The sequence below is a fragment of the Chiloscyllium punctatum genome, chromosome 7 (genome assembly GCF_047496795.1).
Source record: "Chiloscyllium punctatum isolate Juve2018m chromosome 7, sChiPun1.3, whole genome shotgun sequence".
NCBI classification, from domain to species: Eukaryota; Metazoa; Chordata; class Chondrichthyes; order Orectolobiformes; family Hemiscylliidae; genus Chiloscyllium; species Chiloscyllium punctatum.
Genome location: NC_092745.1, coordinates 63,177,838 through 63,196,549, shown reverse-complemented (window position 1 = coordinate 63,196,549; position 18,712 = coordinate 63,177,838). Strand labels below are relative to the sequence as shown.

The 18,712-nt window shown below is 39.1% G+C and overlaps 1 protein-coding gene across 2 annotated transcripts in view; it reads left to right on the top strand.

The window, feature by feature from the left end:
- camsap2a (calmodulin regulated spectrin-associated protein family, member 2a) overlaps positions 1–18,712 on the top strand; it is a 183,932-nt gene that overhangs the window by 126,697 nt on the left and 38,523 nt on the right. The window contains exons 5-7 of one of the 2 annotated variants that reach the window (XM_072573835.1): positions 779–811; positions 4,092–4,233; positions 5,660–5,799. In XM_072573835.1, the coding sequence (XP_072429936.1) occupies positions 779–811; positions 4,092–4,233; positions 5,660–5,799 (315 nt within the window). The remainder of the gene's footprint in view (positions 1–778; positions 812–4,091; positions 4,234–5,659; positions 5,800–18,712) is intronic. The other variant, XM_072573836.1, reaches the window with a different exon arrangement.

Sequence of the window (18,712 nt, the reverse complement as noted above, 5' to 3'; positions counted from 1 at the left end):
ACAGAAGGCCAGAACTTGCTATCGTTGATTCTATGTTTCTCTTAAAGTTGTGCCGCTGCAGTAACCCCAGATTCCAATCTGTGGGAAACATAAGTTGTTGACAACTTCTGCTTTGACCACTATCATTTAACGGTGGAATACCTTTGAAAAAGTTACTTTTTGGTGAATGAAGTGCAGTTGGGTTTTTAATGGTGTACTATATAAATACTGTCCATGTTGAATGAGGTGCACTAAGTTTCTAAAAAATGTACCTACTTTAAAAATACTGCACAATTCATTTTAGAATAGCCTCCAAATTTATTTATACTTGAGTTATGTTGTTTTAATTCAGTCCTGATGAATTATTTTGCTATGCGAAAAGTTTAGTTAGAAGTGGTGGACATTAGGTGCTTTTAACTTGCTGGTTTGCATTGTGCAATGTTTTTGGCTATTTACCATGGTTGTTGACATCACTGCTGCTGCATGGCCTTGACTTGACTTGGCACCAGGATTAAATGTTCATCAGAGAAATATAAAACCATGCCACAGAGTTTATTAGATCTTTGGTGGCAGCTTTCTTGAAGGTCATGCTAGTACCTCTGCTGCTGACCACAAAATTCAGCCCAATGTTTCCCATAGTCCGAAGACATTTTGTCTTTTTCCTAAAATTAGAGATTGAAAATTAAAGGACAGTAGAAGATTTTGAAGTATTGCATGTGATCTTGACAAAATTGTGACTTTTCTTTTTTATCTCATCGCTTCAATCCTTTCTCTCTCCTTGGTGCTGCTTCCTCTGAAGTCTCCTACCAAATGGTATTGGAAGCTGGTTCCTGTAAGTTAATTCAATGACTAGTGACCCATTGTATTTGTGGACAGTTTGTTATTCTCAGTGTAGTTGTGCTAACTTATGCCAATTAACGTGGTATTGTTTTACTCTGCTGTCTTGTCATTTCATTTTCTGGCATTAACACTCCCATGTCTGCTGTCCATTCATTTTTAAATGAGCCACGTTTTGTTTTTCGTTCACGTCTGCATGCATCCCTTAGCATTGAGTATTTTCTTTTTAAGGAATTGCCTTAGTTTATCCAAGAAATGTAAAGAGGTTAACAAGCTGAAAGTTAATATTGAGTGTATGTTTTGTGTGCAATGGGCTAGATAGTAATGCAAGATCATTTGTACGAGGAACATGACCATGACTGTTTTAATTTTCAATAAGTCAGACAACAATTTGAAATTCTGGGACATTATAAGCCTATTTTCAGTTCTATTAAAATGCACTGCACCTACTCCGATTATGCAAGTCCAACTTGACCCACAGTATCACAGCTCTGAACAAAAACAGTGTCCAAGCCTAGGTTTGTAGCTGAGGCTGACTCCAACTTGAGCAATTTGTCCAAGAAAGACAATATAACAGCCAGGTTGCACAATTTCAGAGTAGTTACTTTCCATAGGAAATTCCCATTGCAAATAGGAAAAGGACAAACTTGCTTTTAAATACTTTACACATCCCAAAATGATTCATCGACAATTAAATACTTTTGAAATGTTATTGCTATTATAATTCAAATACAACTGACAGTGAATTTGTGCACGGCCAAATCCCCCAAACAGAAGTAAGAGAAATTACCAGGTTATCTGTTTGAGAGTAATGTTAGCTGTGATTCAGGCAAAGTTGCCCAATTCTTCAAAACGTGTCATGGGATCTTTGGACAGGTGTGAATGCTATCACTTTCTTTTAAAGAGTATTGTGTTTTTGCATCTCCCTTCCTGGGGACTGGGTTTTAGACTATGATTAGAACTCTGGCTGAAATTGGCTGATTCAGGACAACCTGCAACAGAAATTGTAGCTGGGCAGTTTTGGTCTTTCACTTTGACCAGTCTATTTTCTCCCTGTTTATTTTATTTGGTGAAAAATTGCTTCGTGAATACACAAACAAAATATTTCCAGGTACCTTGTCTGCACAAGTTGCTGTTACATCACAAGGCAAGCTTATCAAAAAAAATCATTGTTGGATTTATTTACACAAGTTTAATCAACTTAATTCAACAATAAATAATTTGCATTGAAGACAATGCTTTTGGAGCGAAGTCAGACGAGAATTAAATATGATAAATTTGGTATCTTATATGTAGATTATTTCATTTGTAAACTTTTGTGGGTCCCCTGCCAATGGATTTGCAGGCAAGGGAGTCTAAAACATCTTCCAGCTGGCCTTTCAGCCTTTCCTGACCTATCTTCAGTTTTGGGATACAAGTGAGGCCTGGAGAACCACACCTACCCACAACCAATTGTGCTCCTTAAGCAGCCAATTAATTTAACATGGTGGGAGGACATTAAAGATGGAGTTGAGTGGAAACTAGGTAGCATTGAGCAAGAAGTAAGGAATGTCCCACATCCCTGATATTCTTGTTTTTTCTTGATATTTTAATTTCTTCCTTAGAATATCTAAGTGTATGTTGTTAATATTCTTAAATATTTTTAAGTTTTGGAATCAATTATAATGGCAATGTGAGCAAAGTGGTTAGAGATACATTGATGAGTAGTTTGCTGGCCGATTAAGCTTGCAGTGCTACCTCTACTGAAGATTGAAACATAATATGTAGAGTTCCATGAGAATTCTAAATCTTCAGAACCTGTTTACTTAATGTTTTTGATATTGAACAATGTGGAAAATTAGACTTTAAAATGTCATCTGTCTATTAACAATATATTGATCTCAAAGTAATTACCATTTCTTGACATCAAGAGTTCATTTACAACTATTTGGTTGGATTTGATGATTTCTAAACTTAAGGTTTTTCCAGTTAGGCTTTCTTACTCAGGTTTTGGATATGCAACTCTGGCTTCTTTGTATAGATTTTGTTTCAAATCACTTCCAATGAAGTAAGAGTTGTGACTCACTTCATCAGTTTACCCAAAATGTGTCAGCGCTCAGATTATTATGGATGCATTTGCAGGTAGTGGAACTGATAGCTGACCAACAATATTGTTGGCAAGACTTCTAATTCATTCCAGCATTCAGTTTATAATGTAAATACTCATTAGTTTGCATACCATAGCCACTTCCACCCCTCAGACACATTTGCACCTCTCTTGGGGAAAAGCAGCAAAACAGAGCTCCTCATGAACCATTCCTCACGGTTTATTAGTTGACTGAAACTATCCTCCACAGGTCATTGCAAGCCAATCTGAGAAATCCTGCCAGTCTTCTAATAGCATTTGGCTGCACAGATCTGGCCCTCAAATTAATCTGTGCAGTCCAGTGAGGATGCTGGAAATCTGAAGTAATTAGATGACAGCTCTTCAGATTCACACGCAAATGACTCCGTGCCATCATCAGAATTTTGAGGGGCTCACCATTTTTATTTCAGAATCCACTCGTGTCACTCTTATAAAGGAAAGTCATTACATGACCCCACTTTTTGTTTGATAGTCTACTCTAGTGACCGACTGGATGGGCTAATACTAGATTAATGCAAGTGATCCATTATTAATTTCAGCTTTTTGTTGCAGGATTGCAAGATACATATTGGTAGTTAAATTCTATCCGGTTGAAATAACTTGGTGATGCTGATGCCAGTGAAACTGTGCTTCTTGCACAGACATTTTCAATACTTATTATTCTGTCTTAACAGTGAACAGATAGACTAGTTTTTCTGTGTTGCCTGAGATGCTCCTTCTGGCATCTTAATGATTTTCTCAGTGCTTTGGTTGCTGTAGCTAGCAGGCAGAATGGTGAAGTGTAGACTTAAACTTTTTGAACAAAAATATTCATTCTTTAAAAACCCTTACAAGTGGCTGCCCACTGTGCCCAACCCCCCACACCCAAGTCCATAATTGGCTTGTGCCCTTCAAAGCAAACTATAAATCTGTGTATCTACTGCAGAATGGGAACATGTTTTCTTATTTGTTGAAGCTGTGTGTGTTTTTGTAAACAAACCTCGATATTGAGAAAGTGGATTTAAATTAGCCTGTTCCCAAATAATTGAAAATTTGTGCGTGAATGTGACAAACATCTTGTTATTTCATATAAAGTAGATATATTTTTCATTTTAACTTTCTTATTGCAAATAAATTTGTTCATCTGACTGCATCTGTTATTCTGTGACAGGCCCGTTACAGAAAGGATCAAATGGTACCCAAGCAGCTACCCTGCATCTCACCAGTTGAAAATCTGTTGAAGGACACCACAGATGGTTGTGCATTAGCTGCACTGATTCATTTTTACTGTCCCGATATTATCCGAATGGAAGGTGAGACTCCATTTTCCATCTAAGATCCTGCGTCAAAGAATCTAACCTGTTGTCCTGTAGTACAACAATTTAAGATTCACCCTGGAAAGGGCTTGCTTCTATATCATATCGCAATTATTATATTTTAATCAGGATGTTTGACCTTAGGTAACATCATTGAGAAAGACAGTTATGGCCATGGGAGGCCCAAACTAACAAAAGCTTGTTTTTTTTTAAAATGGAGAGGTAGCCACCACCTTCAAAATGTCAAACTGAAGTAAATTCTTCAAACAATATGCATGTTGTGATCTTTTAGTATAAAGCAAACAGCGTCCGCTTGAGGCAGTGTGATAATATTTGAGTTCTCTAGCAAATAGCTGCAAAGGGTCTGTCTAACCACACAACTGATTAAATACAAGGCAATAATTCATTGTTTTACTTCCTTTGAGTTTTCCTTAATCAGAGCAAGGCTGTGCCTTTGAAAGACCTGGGGAGTTCTGCTGGTCTTTCTGTGATTCTGCAAGTAACAACAGTCCAAACTATTTCGGGACATGTATGTTTAAGAACTTCTTAAACCATCAACTTTGCCATTTTAAAGTTTGGTACACTAGTTTGCTTATTTATTCTAGAACATTTGCAATTTCCTTTCCTTGTAAACTGAAATGGTGCAGTATTTTATTCTCCAGCACACAGTCTCCACAACGTTTATTGCATTAATAAGCAAAATGAAGAGAAACTTCCTCTTTTTGCAATTGAGTTGTTGAACTATCTGAGGAGACTTTTAGTTCAACTTCACATAAAGCACATAGGACTTCCTCTAAATAATTAATTACAGATAGTTTCTAATCAACCTGTCCAGAGATGTTATGACACACCTCTGGAGAACGTGGGAGTTGAACCCATGCAGCCTGGCTAGGAACACTACTACTGTGCCACAAGAGTCCATTAATGCGTAATATTAAGAAGCTACAATTAGCCCAAAATGATGCAGCCATTGTTTTACTAAATTTTGCCCCGAAATGTTGCAATAAGTTAGGACCTCCTGAGGCATTCTCTGTACCTGGACCCCGTGATTGATTTCAGCCCATAAAGGCATCTGTTGTGGATGTTTAACATTTAGCTTGGTTTAATTTCAGCAATATTTTAATCCTTCTCCTTTACTGAGATGTGCTTAAAGTGGTGGGCTTTTGTTGGCTTTCATTACCTATCTTTTTTTGAAACTGGATGCCATATGATCAAGAAAATTAACTGGGTCTTTAGACCAAATGTAGCAAAGTAAAACTGGACATTGAATCTTCAATGTCTGGAATCATCTTAATTTAGACTGGCATTTGCAAAACATTATAGCCTGTTTTTTGTGGATCGGTTTTCATTACTTTTTCCTGGGAGACAGCATTGTTGAGGATGGCTGAAGTAAAGACTTATCTATGCTTGTCTGTTTCTTCAGATATATGTTTGAAAGAGACCATGTCATTGGCTGATGGCCTGTATAATCTGCAGTTGATTCAGGACTTCTGTGAAGATTATCTGAACCAGTGCTGCCATTTTTTACTGGAAGATATGCTCTATGCTTCTTCATCAATTAAGGTAAAACTGACATGAATTTTGTACATCGAATTTGCTTCACCAATGACTTCTAAACTCTTTGATCTAATTGTATTGTTAGTTGTTATATGATCATTTAAAATTCTAGTTTTAAGAACAAGAGCAATTATTGCATTTGGTCTAACATGTTTTGGTCTGGTTAATCACTTTTAAGAATAAACTGGTGGTAGCTATTAATTATTTGAGTACATATGCATTGGGAACACCTCTATCATGGGGTGTGGAATGACAGGGGTAGGATTGAGAAAGGCAGCAAACTGTTTCCTCAACAAAACATTCAGTGATTTAACTTTTATCTCCTGGTTTGAAATCTATTAATATGATATCCTTGTTTGTGTGATTCTGGCACGTACATGTTTAAACCTTATTTAGGGCAACAGTTTATGGGTAATCTAGCTGACATTATCTAATTAGTACATGAGTTAGAAAGCATGAAGAATTCTGTTTTTTGATTTGCACAGTTTTCAACATAGTTTAACACATATCTTTCATTACAAATATGACACTTTGTGTCTGCATGTTCATTGATTGATTGCATCCTTGCATTGTAATGTTAGCAGCTTTACCATCTGTTTTCAGTCTTTTGCACACTGGGTCGAGCTCAGAGTTCACTGGGCAGGTGGGTCAGTGATAGAGGTCGTAGGTTTAAAATTGTTGGCAAAAGATCTACAGGGGAGTGGTGGAAGAATTCAGTGTTATTCAGATCTGGAATGCTCTACATGAAAAGATGTTTTACAGTCCCAGCTCAGACTGGCCAATTGATGTCAATTGATGACTCAGGACCACTAACTGTACTTTAAAATAGACGAAGTGGACGATCCAGGGGCTTTATTAAGACAATAAAGCCACAAGATTCTGTGGTTTTGAACAAACAGTAAATGTTACTGTAGAAGGATTACAACAGCAGTTCAATCTAAAATACATGTTCAACTTGTATTCTAACACCCAGATCTAACCTTTGGTAAATATGCGTGGTAGATTGTGATGGAACACACTGTAGCACAAATAACATATCAAATGTAACCAAGATAAATTCCATGATTGCTCACCAAATTCCACCAGTTATTAATTATATAGGCCATCAACTCTAATTAAATTTAACAAGGATTACAATTCTTCACTTTTGCCAACCTGGCCTTGAAATTTCCTCTCAAGAACTATGCTGTCCACAAAACTACGGCACGTAGGAATAGAGTAGGCCATTCAACCCATCTAATCTGCACCATCATTCAATGTGACCAAAGCTGAGCTGATAATCCTTAACTCCACTTTCCTGCCTTTTTCTAATAACCCTTAATGTGCATACTGATTAAACGCCTGTCTATATCAGCCCTGAATATCTTTCATGACCCAGCTTCTACAGCCCTGTGTGGTAAAGAATTCCAGAGTCACTAACCTCTGAGATGAAATTCCTCCTCCTCCTCAGTTTTAAATGTGTGACCCCTTATTCTGTATAGTCCTGGACCCTCTCAGAAGGGGAAACAATGTCTTTGCAACCACCCGTCAACTTCTGTTAGAATCTGGAATGTTTCAAGAAAGTTATCTTTATCTATCATTCTTCTGAACTCCAATGAGTACAGGCCTACGATCATCAGCCTCTTCTAAGATAGTCCCTCCATATCTGGGATCAACCGAAGAATCTTCTCTGGACTGACTCCAGATACTGGCTATTTCAATAAATCTCATTGCTCTCAGTCATGGGCTTGTTGCAGAGTTCCGGTGAAGCACAACGCAAACTCGAGGAACAGTACCTCATTTTCTGCTTAGGCACTTTACAGTCTTGAGGTCTTCATATTAAATTCAATAAATTGGGAAACTGACTGTATCATGTTTGTTCTCCATTTTTCTTGAATTCTCTCTTCTCTTTCCACCCACCCTCCAAAAGCCATATCTAGTTTCTGCCTTGTTTATTTTGTACTTAGTAGAGAGGACCAATTCTCTCCCTTTCACACCTGTATTTACATCCATTTTTACTTGTTTTTTTTCTCCACTAGCAATAACTCTTCTGCCATTCTCAGGTATTTTTAAAAAAAACATGTTCGAACACCTCTCAGCTCTGATGAGTCACACATTATCTCTGATTCTGTCTGCACAGATACTGCCAAACCTGCTGAGTTCTTCCAATATTCCCTGTATTATCCTTTGAGCACTCTATTCTTTAAATGTTAACATTTTCACAGAATGCAGAATGACAGAACAAATAACTAGAAGGATTTGTCACAAATGGGCAAATTTGATGCCATTAATCATTTGAAGAGGAAATTGGATTGGTAGTTAAGATTGAGGAATTCTCAAGATTACAGACATAATGAGGGATGTGGAAATAAACATGGTTACACCAGCACAAAGAACTGAATTGCTCCTTTCTTCTCTAATGTTTTATGATTCAGTACCTACCACCAGTTCCCTGTCCGTGTCATGGATTGCCTCCAATTCCATGCATTCTCCCTTTTGGTAGCTGTTTTTCAAATGGTGTCTTGTTTAATGTGTCTTCTGGGAGTCCATGTTGTATTTTTAAAATACAGGGCATGCCTTGTCTACCACATTAATTGAATGTAATTTAACACCACCCTCTTACCAATTCCCTGTCCAGAACAGGCTGGGAGACTGTGGGAGGGGGAGCTCTGAAACAAGGCAGAAAAACGTGGAATGGATACTTGATACCTTCCCAATTTCCCCCATTTATGTCCAGAATTGAAAGGGTTTGGGATTGTCCCCCTGTCCTCTGGCCCACCAAGGACCAATTAAGAGCTTCAAGGTTACAAAATTACAGGACTATAGGAAACTGCCAATTTGTAACCTTTGACTGTGTAGCTGGATTATTGGAAATTTTCACAAATCAGTAACTTCCACTGTATGTGCTGAAGTGACACAATGAGACTTAAAATAAATCTCAAGTGACATTGTGGGCTGTTGTAGTGCTTGTGTTAGCCCACTGGGTGATGCAACACTGCAAATCGTATATACAACCTACTAATGAAAATTGCCTTGCAATTTAAATTGTTAAATTCTTCAAGTGGCTTTTAAGTTATTGCACATATCTGTAAATTAATGAAAATGGGCACTAGAAATTGACAGTGACTATGAGCGAGTAAGTGAAGTAGCGAGGGAATATCAAATTGCTGTAGGTATTTTTGTCAACTGGATTGAGATGAATGTTGATGTTCCACTGTTGCTGTGTGTTTCCAAACTGAGAGGAAAGGACTACTCCAGGTATTAATACCAATATCATGAACACTCATGAAGATGTATTCTGGTCAGTCATTCTAGTTTCTGAAAGATTTATTCAATTGAATTATTGCACATTCCTTCCTCAGCTCTTGTTCTTCATGGCTGTAGCATCACTTTGATTACCTTCTAAGGGTCTTTTCCTGCCTATTGACTCTATTTCCGAACATTTTACTAAAGCACCTTAACATTAACAACTTCCATTTCATCAGTCCCCTGACTCTTGTGGGTATGATTAAAACTTCAGACACTGAAGGGACCTTTTGCTATCTTCGAAGCTGTCCTATTTGGCCACATATTTCCACTATATAATCTGCCACAAATCACAGAAACATATTGGCTTTCCTGACTAGGTCTCGCTGTCAAGCTGTGCCTTGTCTTCCTGAGTACCTTCTCTGAGTACATTATTTTTCTTCCCATCTCATCCTCCAAGTCCTAATGCTGTGACAGGTCCATTATTCTGATGAAGGGCCTGTGCAAAAACGTCAGTTTTCTCCTGCTCCTTGAATGCTGCCTGACCTGCTGTGCTTTTCCACTGCTACACTTTTCAACTATTAAAATCCACTCCCAGCTCTCCTTGTTTAATTACTCCACTGAGTAACTTCTTATCTTTGGTAATTTCGGTATTCACCTTAACTGTCTTTGTGTAATGTCTTTGTGTAATGAGTTTCAAGCACTCATTTTTCTATTTAGAAATAAAAATAAAAACAAACAACTGCAGATGTTGGAAATCTGAAGCAAAACAAAAAGTGCTGGAGAAATCCAGCAGATCTGTCATCAGCATCTGTAATGAGAAAAACAAAGTTAACATTTCAAGCCCAGTAACCCAATGTCTGTCCATCTGTAGAAGGATAAATAGCATGTTAATGCTAAAGTTATTTGTTTGTCACATCACAGATGCTGAAACTTTATCTATTTTCACAATCCCCAGCTGAGAAACATGTTTGAAATATGCAGCTGACCAAAGAAAAACCTTCTCTTACTCTAAATTAATCCTACTTGGGAATCAAATGCTGAACAGCTATTCAAGCCCAACAGCTTGCTAGCCTTTTCTTCATGTTTGCACATCTTCAGAAAATCCATGACGTACAGTCTATGGAAGCATTTAAGATACATGTGCAAAGGCATCTGAATTTTAATACTAGCTGACTTGAGATTGAACCCTAGCTTCTCACTCATTATTGTATTAATTGAACACAAATTCCATTTTTTACATTTCTTAGTCTGTTTGAGGTTTGTACAGGCTCTGTCAGTTGTTTAAATTATTTTGTTTCATAGGAATGGAGCACTTTGCACTCACCCTGTACCTGCAACTTTCTGTGGTGACATTACTGGTTTTCCATTGTCCTAAACGGCTCATCCCCAGAAACTATTAATATCTCACCTCCACTTCATTTAAGTGCATACACCCATCTTTGGCAAGTAGTGACTGCTGTTCATCTGTTGTTTGCAGTGCCTTTATTTCCTTAAGTGCATGGCTTTTTAAAATCAATTAAATACTTTGCAAAATAAAAAACACTGGAAGTGCTCAGCTGGCCAGGATGCATCTTTGACAAGAGAAAGAATTCGTATTTGAAAGGTCATCAAGTTGAACCTTTAGTGCTATTTCTCTTTCCACAGGTTCTGCCTAAACTGCTGAGAATTTCCAGCATGTTTGTTTTTTATTTCACCTGGAGTTTTTTGCTTTTGTAATTGCTTTACATACCTTTTTTATAAGCTTAATTTTACTTTACTCAACCTTTGGTAGTACTGACTGAATTCGTGAATATCTTCTATCTATTGGATGTGACAAGCTCTTATCACACGCACTTAAGGCCACCCTTCCAGCTCCAGGGAGAGAATACCATGCTGATGTGTTTTGGTCATCCATTATTGCCTACAAAATTCAGGCCTAATGAGGGCCTCACATGGAATTCCAACACTTTTCATATTCAATCTTCTTAGATGTCTAGATGACTTGCCAGGAAATGTTAAATTGAGCAGAGATAACTGCCACATATTTGCATTCTTAATTCAGTACTTAGCTATTTTAAAGCAAATTTGCAAGTGGCTAAAGTAAATATTTTCGTTAAATCGTAATAATTTGAAGAGAATGTGCATTGAAACATTTCCACAAAATGTAGAATATGCTCAAAGTACAAGTAGGAATGCTTCTGCAAAGCCAAGCAATTGAAAAGCTCAAGTCGGACAAGCCTCGGAGTAACATAACCACAGAAGCAGGACAAATCATCAGCCTTGCTTCTCTCCCCTCCCAAAGCTGATAAACAATCCACTTTCACAGGCATTGACAGACTCCTGGCAACCTGTACCATGCCAGATTGCTTTTATTGCTCACTCCACACCTTCACTTTGACAGAAGGTTTGCAATCTCACAACAGGCTTACTTCAGTAATCAGTTGCAATCTGATGGTATTCTTAGAACAGCTACTGCAGCAAATATTGGAATTGAGATTTACCAAACACACATTCACAACAAATACGGAAGAATATGCACAAACCGAAGTGCCCTTGCTGCAAATGGGGCACATGTAAACATTTACAGAAGTTAGGGCCAGGTAAACAGCAGGCATTTGTCCTTACTGTCTTTACACAATGTTGCTCCTGCTCTCAATTACTGTTGCTCTATGCATGCTTGCCCCTTTGTTCTCTTCCCCTCCATCACCACCTTCTCCATATTCTGAACTGGTTTAATTATTCCCCACCTAATCCTCTTGACCCAAATACTATACTTTGTCTTGACATCTTGTATATGACACCATGGGACATTAATTAACATATATTAAGCTGTCCATACTGTGCATGAGGACCATGGCCAAAGATATGTAATCTTGCCTGTTAATGTTAATGAGCCTAAAAAAAAAGGCGGCATGGTTGCTCAGTGGTTAGCACTGCAGCCTCTCAGTGCCAGGGACCCGGGTTTGATTCCAACCTTGGGTGACTGTCTGTCTGTGTGGAGTTTGCACATTCACCCCGTGTCTGCATGGATTTCCTCCGGGTACTCCGGTTTCTTCCCACAGTCCAAAGCAGGTCAGGTGGATTGGCTGTGCTGAATTGCCCATAGTGTTAGATGCATTAGTGAGAGGGAAAGGAGTCTGGGTGGGTTACTCTTCGGAGGGTCGGTGTGCACTTATTGGGCCAAATGGCCTGTTTCCACACTGTAGGGAATTTAATCTTTGCAGAATACATCTTTTTTATTTGTTTTGTTGGTTTCTGGTTCAATGTTGATGGTGCAACATGCCTATTTTTGTGGTTATTTAGAAACGGTTGTCCTGGTTCTCTTTGAGAGTAGAAGTCCTCATGGGTGACCTGCTGTAACCTTATGCGTGCCATCTGCTGCTAAATAGAAGGTTGTTTGATTATTTTTCTAAAATTGTGAAGCAGTAACAGCCCTGACTCCGGTCTGATAGTCAGTAAAACAATTACAATATTTATTATCTATTTCATTATTCTAAATGATTGGGGTGCCTAGCACATTGGTCCAAAAAACAAGACTGAAGTATTTGCAAGTTTCTTCAGCCAGCCATGCCTAATGAATGATCCATCCTGCTCCTCGGATGCTGCCTGACTTGCTGTGCTTTTCCAGCACAACACTCTCGACTCTGATCTGCAGTGCCTACTTTTTCCCTTCTGAAGTTCCCGATGTCACTCATGCCAGTTGTTCATCTGTTCAATTCACTCCACATAATATCAAGAAATGGCTAAAGGCACTGGAGGCTGCAAAGGCTACAAGCATGACAACATTTCAGCAGTGGGACTTGTGCTGCAGAACTGGTGTTCCAACCCTCATCAAGCTGTTCTGGTAAAACTACAACATTTGCCCAGGTATGTCTTGTCCACAAATGCAGGACATATCTAGTCAAGTCTACTGTCAGTCATCAGCAAAGTGATGGAAAGTGTCATCAGCAGTGCTTTGATGAGGCACTGATTCACCATTAACCTGCTTTCTTAGACTCAGCTTGGGTTCCCCAGGCTGAATCTGCTTGTGACATCACTGTAGTCTTGGTCCAAACATGAACAAAGGTGCTGATCTCCAGAGGTCAAGTGAAAGTAATGCCCTTGACAGTGGTTAGCACTGCTGCCTCACAGCGCCAGAGACCTGGGTTCAACTCCCGACTCAGGCGACTGACTGTGTGGAGTTTGCACGTTCTCCCCGTGTCTGCGTGGGTTTCCTCCGGGTGCTCCGGTTTCCTCCCACAGTCCAAAGATGTGCAGGTTAGGGTGAATTGGCCATGCTAAATTGCCCGTAGTGTTAGGTAAGGGGTAAATGTAGGGGTATGGGTGGGTTGCGCTTCGGCGGGTCGGTGTGGACTTGTTGGGCCGAAGGGCCTGTTTCCACACTGTAAAGTAATCTAATCAAAGCAGCATTTGACTACAGAGCAAAACTGGAGTTAATGGAAATCAAAAGGAAAATTCTCTGATTGGATTTATACCGAGCACAAAGAACAGTGGTTATGATTTTTATAAGTTAATTATCTCAGGCCGGGGCATATCTGCAGATATTCCTCAGGTTTGAATCCAAGGCTGAGCCATCATCAGCTGCTTCATTATTCACCTTCCTTCCATCATAAAGTCAGAAGTTGAGATGCTTGCCAATGATTGCATAATGTTCACTCCAATTGACACACTCAGATTCTTGAAACAGTCTGTCCAAATGTAGAGTCAATAAAATGTAGAGCTGGAAAGACACAGCAGGTCAAACCATATCGGGGGGGCAGCAAAGTAGATGTTTCAGGTCAGGACACCTTCATCAGGATACAGACCCTAACCCGAAACATGGACATTCCTGCTCCTTTGATGCTGTCTGACCTGCTGTGTCTTTCCAACTGCACATTTTATCGACTCTGACTTCCAGTATGTGCAGTCCACACTACCTCGCTGTTCAAATGTAGCAGGAGCTGGACAATATCCAGGTTAGGGAAGTCAAGTGGCAAGTAACAATGAGCGTGTCCAACAAGAGGGAATCTAGCTATTGCTCCTTGACATTCAGTGCCATTACTATCACTGATTCTCCCCTTTGTCAACATTTTGGGGTTACCATTGACCAAAAATGGAATAGGATCAGCAATCTAAATAATGTGGCTACGAGAGCAGGTCAGAGACAAAGAACCCTAAGGTGAGTAACTCACCACCTGACTTCCCAAAGCCTTGTCTGCTTTGTATAAGATCCAAGCTGGTGATGGAATATTCTCCAATTGCCCGGAATGTATTAAGCTCCAACTTGAGAGTCTCTATATCATCCAAGTCAAATCAGGTCACTTGTTTGGCAACCCATCTAACATCTTCAGCATTCACTGCCTTCAGTTCTGATGCACAGTAGCAGCAGTGTGTACCAGCTGAAAGATACAGAATTCCCCCAGGCTCCTTAGACAGTATCTCCCAAACCCGTGATCCCCACCATCCAGAAGGATGAGGTCAACAGATACATGTGAACATGATGACCTACAAGTTCCTTCCAAACGATTCACCATCATGGCTTGGATTGTCATCTCTTCCCTGTTACTTTGTCAAAAACGTATCACTCCCTCCCTAATAGCAATGCCTTTATCCCTGGACACACAGCAATTTGAGAAAACAGCTCGCCATCATCATTTCCAGGCAGTTGGAAATGGGGAGTAGCTGCTGGTCTAGGAAATGATCCCCACATTCTCTGAACGAAGTGAAAAAAAACCTTTAATAGTCAGATAGGTCAATGGTGATGTGATTGAAATGTGGATGTTAAAATGTTTTGATAATCGACTGTTCGAGTTTTCTTCAGTGTTGAATCCTCATGCAGCACTTAAACTGCAGAGCCAATTATCAGCTTCCATAAATTTAATCAGACCATAAGACATAGGAGCATCATTAGGCCAGCCAGCCCATTGAGTGTGCTCTGCCACTCAGTGATTATCTGTTAATTGTCAACTCCATTTTTCTGCCTTTTCCACAAGTCCTTTAATACCTTAATGTTTAAAAACCTGTCTGTCTCAGTCTTGAATGTAGTTCATGACCAAGCCTTGACAGTCCTCTGTGGTAAAGAATTTCACAGATTCACTATCTTCTGAGAGAAAAAATTCCTCCTTATCTCTGTCTTACTCTGACTTATGGCCTCTGATCCTAGACCCTTCCATAAGGGAAAGCAACTCCTCAGCAGCTACCTTGTTGAGACAACTAAGAATCTTATGTGTTTGAATAAGGTGACCTTTCATTTTTCTAATCTCCAAGCAGTACAGATCCAACATAATTAACTTCTCTTTATAAGAAAATCCCTCCATACAGGGATTGATGTCGTGAATCTTCTTCGGATTTTCTCTAATAGAGTCAGAGAGACATAGAGATGTACAGCATGGAAATAGACCCTTCAGTCCAACCCGTCCATGCCGACCAGGTATCCCAACCCTATGTAGTCCCACCTGCCAGCACCCGACCCATATCCCTCCAAACCCTTCCTATTCATATACCCATCCAAATGCCTCTTAAATGTGGCAATTGTACCACCCTCCACCAAATCCTCTGGCACCTCATTTCATACCCGTACCACCCTCTGCGTGAAAAAGTTGCCCCCTAGGTCTCTTTTATATCTTTCCCCTCTCACCATAAACCTATGCCCTCTAGTTCTGGACTCCCCGACCCCGGGGAAAAGACTTCGTCTATTTATCCTATCCATGCCCCTCATAATTTTGTCAACCCCTATAAGGTCATCCCTCAGCCTCCGACGGTCCAGGGAAAAACCGCACCAGCTTGTTCAGCCTCTCCCTGTAGCTCAGATCCTCCAACCCTGGCAACATCCTTATAAATCTTTTCTGGACTCTTTCAAATTTCACAACATCTTTCTGATAGGAAGGAGACCACAATTGCATGCAATATTCCAACAGTGGCCTAACCAATGTCCTGTACAGCCGCAACATGACCTCCCAACTCCTGTACTCAATACTCTGACCAATAAAGGAAAGCACATCCAAACGCCGCTTTCAGTATCCTATCTACCTGCGACTCTACTTTCAAGGAGCTATGAACCTGCACTCCAAGGTCTCTTTGTTCAGCAACACTCCCTAGGACCTTACCATTAAGTGTATAAGACCTGCTAAGATTTACTTTCCCAAAATGCAGCACCTCATTTATCAGAATTAAACTCCATCTGCCACTTCTCAGCCCATTGGCCCATTTGGTTAAGATCTGTTGTAATCTGAGGTAACCCTCTTTGCTGTCCATTACACCTGCAATTTTGGTGTTATCTGCAAACTTACTAACTGTACCTCTTATGCACATATCCAAATCATTTATGTAAATGACAAAAAGTAGAGGACCCGATCCTTGTGGCGTGACAGATTATATTTCCTTGCATCAATATTCCAGATGTAGTGTGAGTAGTGCTTGGATAGCTTGAGCAAGACTTTCATCTTTATTTCATTCTCTTTCAAATAAAGGCCAACATTCCATTTACTTTACCTTTTACCTGCCTAACCTGTATGTTATTTTTGAGGTTTAGTGTGAACACACTTTGCTGGAGCTTTCTGCAGTTTGTGTTCATTTAAATAATATTCAGTACCTCTATTCTTCCTGCCAAACTGCATAACATTATTGTTTCCCACATTTTTTCCATCCACCAAGTTTTTGCCCATTCACTTAACCATTTAAATCCTCTTTGTCATCCTCATCACTTGCCTTCATACCTATTTCCATGACATTTGCAAACTTGACTATAGTACATTCACTTTAAAAATCCAAGTCATGTATATGTATTGTAAATAATTGTGACATGAGCACTGATTCCTGAAGCACTCTGTTTACCTGTCATCCAGAAAATGCACCCTATCCCTAACTCTGTCTCCTCTATTAGTAAGCCAGTCCTCTGACCATGCTGATATACTATACTCAACACTGTGGGCTTTTTTCTTATTAAGTGGCCTAATGTGTAGTTTCAAATGCTATGAAAATCCAAATTACATGTACTCATTCTCCTTTTGCTATCCTGCTTTTGTGTCTTCAACAAATTTTAATGGAATAAAATGAAAGCATAATTTCCCTCTCATGAAGCTATGATTGATTATGTTATGAATTTTTAAATGCTTTGTTAATATACCCTTTATAATCGATTCCAACAATTCCCCAATAGCAGACATTAAATTAACTGGCTTTTAGTTACCTTCATTTTTTGAATGGAGGTGTTACATTGGCAATTATTGAATCTTCTGGGTTTTCTTTCCAGAATCTGAGGAAGATAATGATCAGTGCATCCACTGTATTTGTAGTTACTTCAAGTTGTTCTATGCATTACATCAGATCCAAGGGACCTGTCAGCTTTTAATCCCATTACCTTCCTTAGTATTTGTTTCTCTCGTGATAATGATTATATTTATTTTCCCTTCCCCTTTTACCCTTAGACTTAGTATTTTTGGAATGCTGGCAGTGTCTCCTACCATGAAGACTGTTGCAATATATTTGTTCAATTCTTCTGTCATTCCCTGATTCCCTATTATTATTTTCCCATTCACTCCGAGATCCTGGTCCATTTAGGCATCTATCTTGGTTTTTATAGAAGCTCTTGCTGTTCATCTTGATATTACTTGCAAATTAAGTTTCATTTTTATTTTTTTCCTCTTTATTACTTGTTGGTTTTTAAAACTTTTACAATCCTATGTTTTACCACTTATCTTTGCCATACTGTATGGTTTTATTTTTTCAATTTGATGCTTTCAACTTTGTTGGTTCACTATGATTGGCTTATCCCCTTCCTAAATTCCTTGTTTCCCATAGTGATACACCTTCGTTGTGAGTCAAACACTGTATTCATAAATGTCTCCCATTGCTCCACTTTTGCTGTTGAATCCTTTCTCAATCCGTTCCAGTTAACTCTGGCCCCATTCCTTTGTAACTGCTCTTACTTAAACTTTGTACATTTATTTCTGAATCCTAAACTAAATACCAAAATCTGACCTGTTATGGCCACTGCTTCCGAGGGGATCTTTTATTCTGATATTGTTTGTTAAATTTGCCTCATTTCATGTTACCGGATCCAAAACAGTCTGAATATCTTGTTCTTGGACATGGTCTCGAATGCCCTGTAGGAATTCTTCCTTTGTGGCTACCTCTGTCAATTTGACTTCCCAATCTCTTGATTAATGTGTTGCCTTTTTTATATGCCCTAATTATGTCCTGATGTGTTCTCTGTCCTGTCATATGCCTATTTTTAGGAACCAATGGGCTACTCCTGCCAATGTCTGTTTACCCTTATTATTACTTAGTTCTACCCATGTGGATCCTATATCTCCCTGTTCAAGATCAGCTCCTGTTATTGCAATTACTTCATCCATTAGCAAGACTACTCAGTCACTCATTCCTTCCTTCCTGCCTGTCCGTTAGAAAATTCACTGACATCTTTTCACCAGGTCTCCAAGATGGCTATAAGATCATAATCTTTAATGAACCAGAGAGGCACTTTACAGGGTGTTAATGCAGTTTTCCTAGATAATCATAATGTGCAATAGTAAACAGGAAATTAATTAAATCTAGTTATGAAACTTTGTAAAAAGGCTTCCCCTGCTCCCCGTAAGTTCATAATTAGTTTTATTATTCCTCATTGTATTCAATGGCAAAAAGGATGCAGCTTATTAACTGTTGTCTTGGGAAAGTAATTCTGCAAAATTATCGTTCTGATAATTCATTTTAAATTGTATAGTCATCAGTAAAT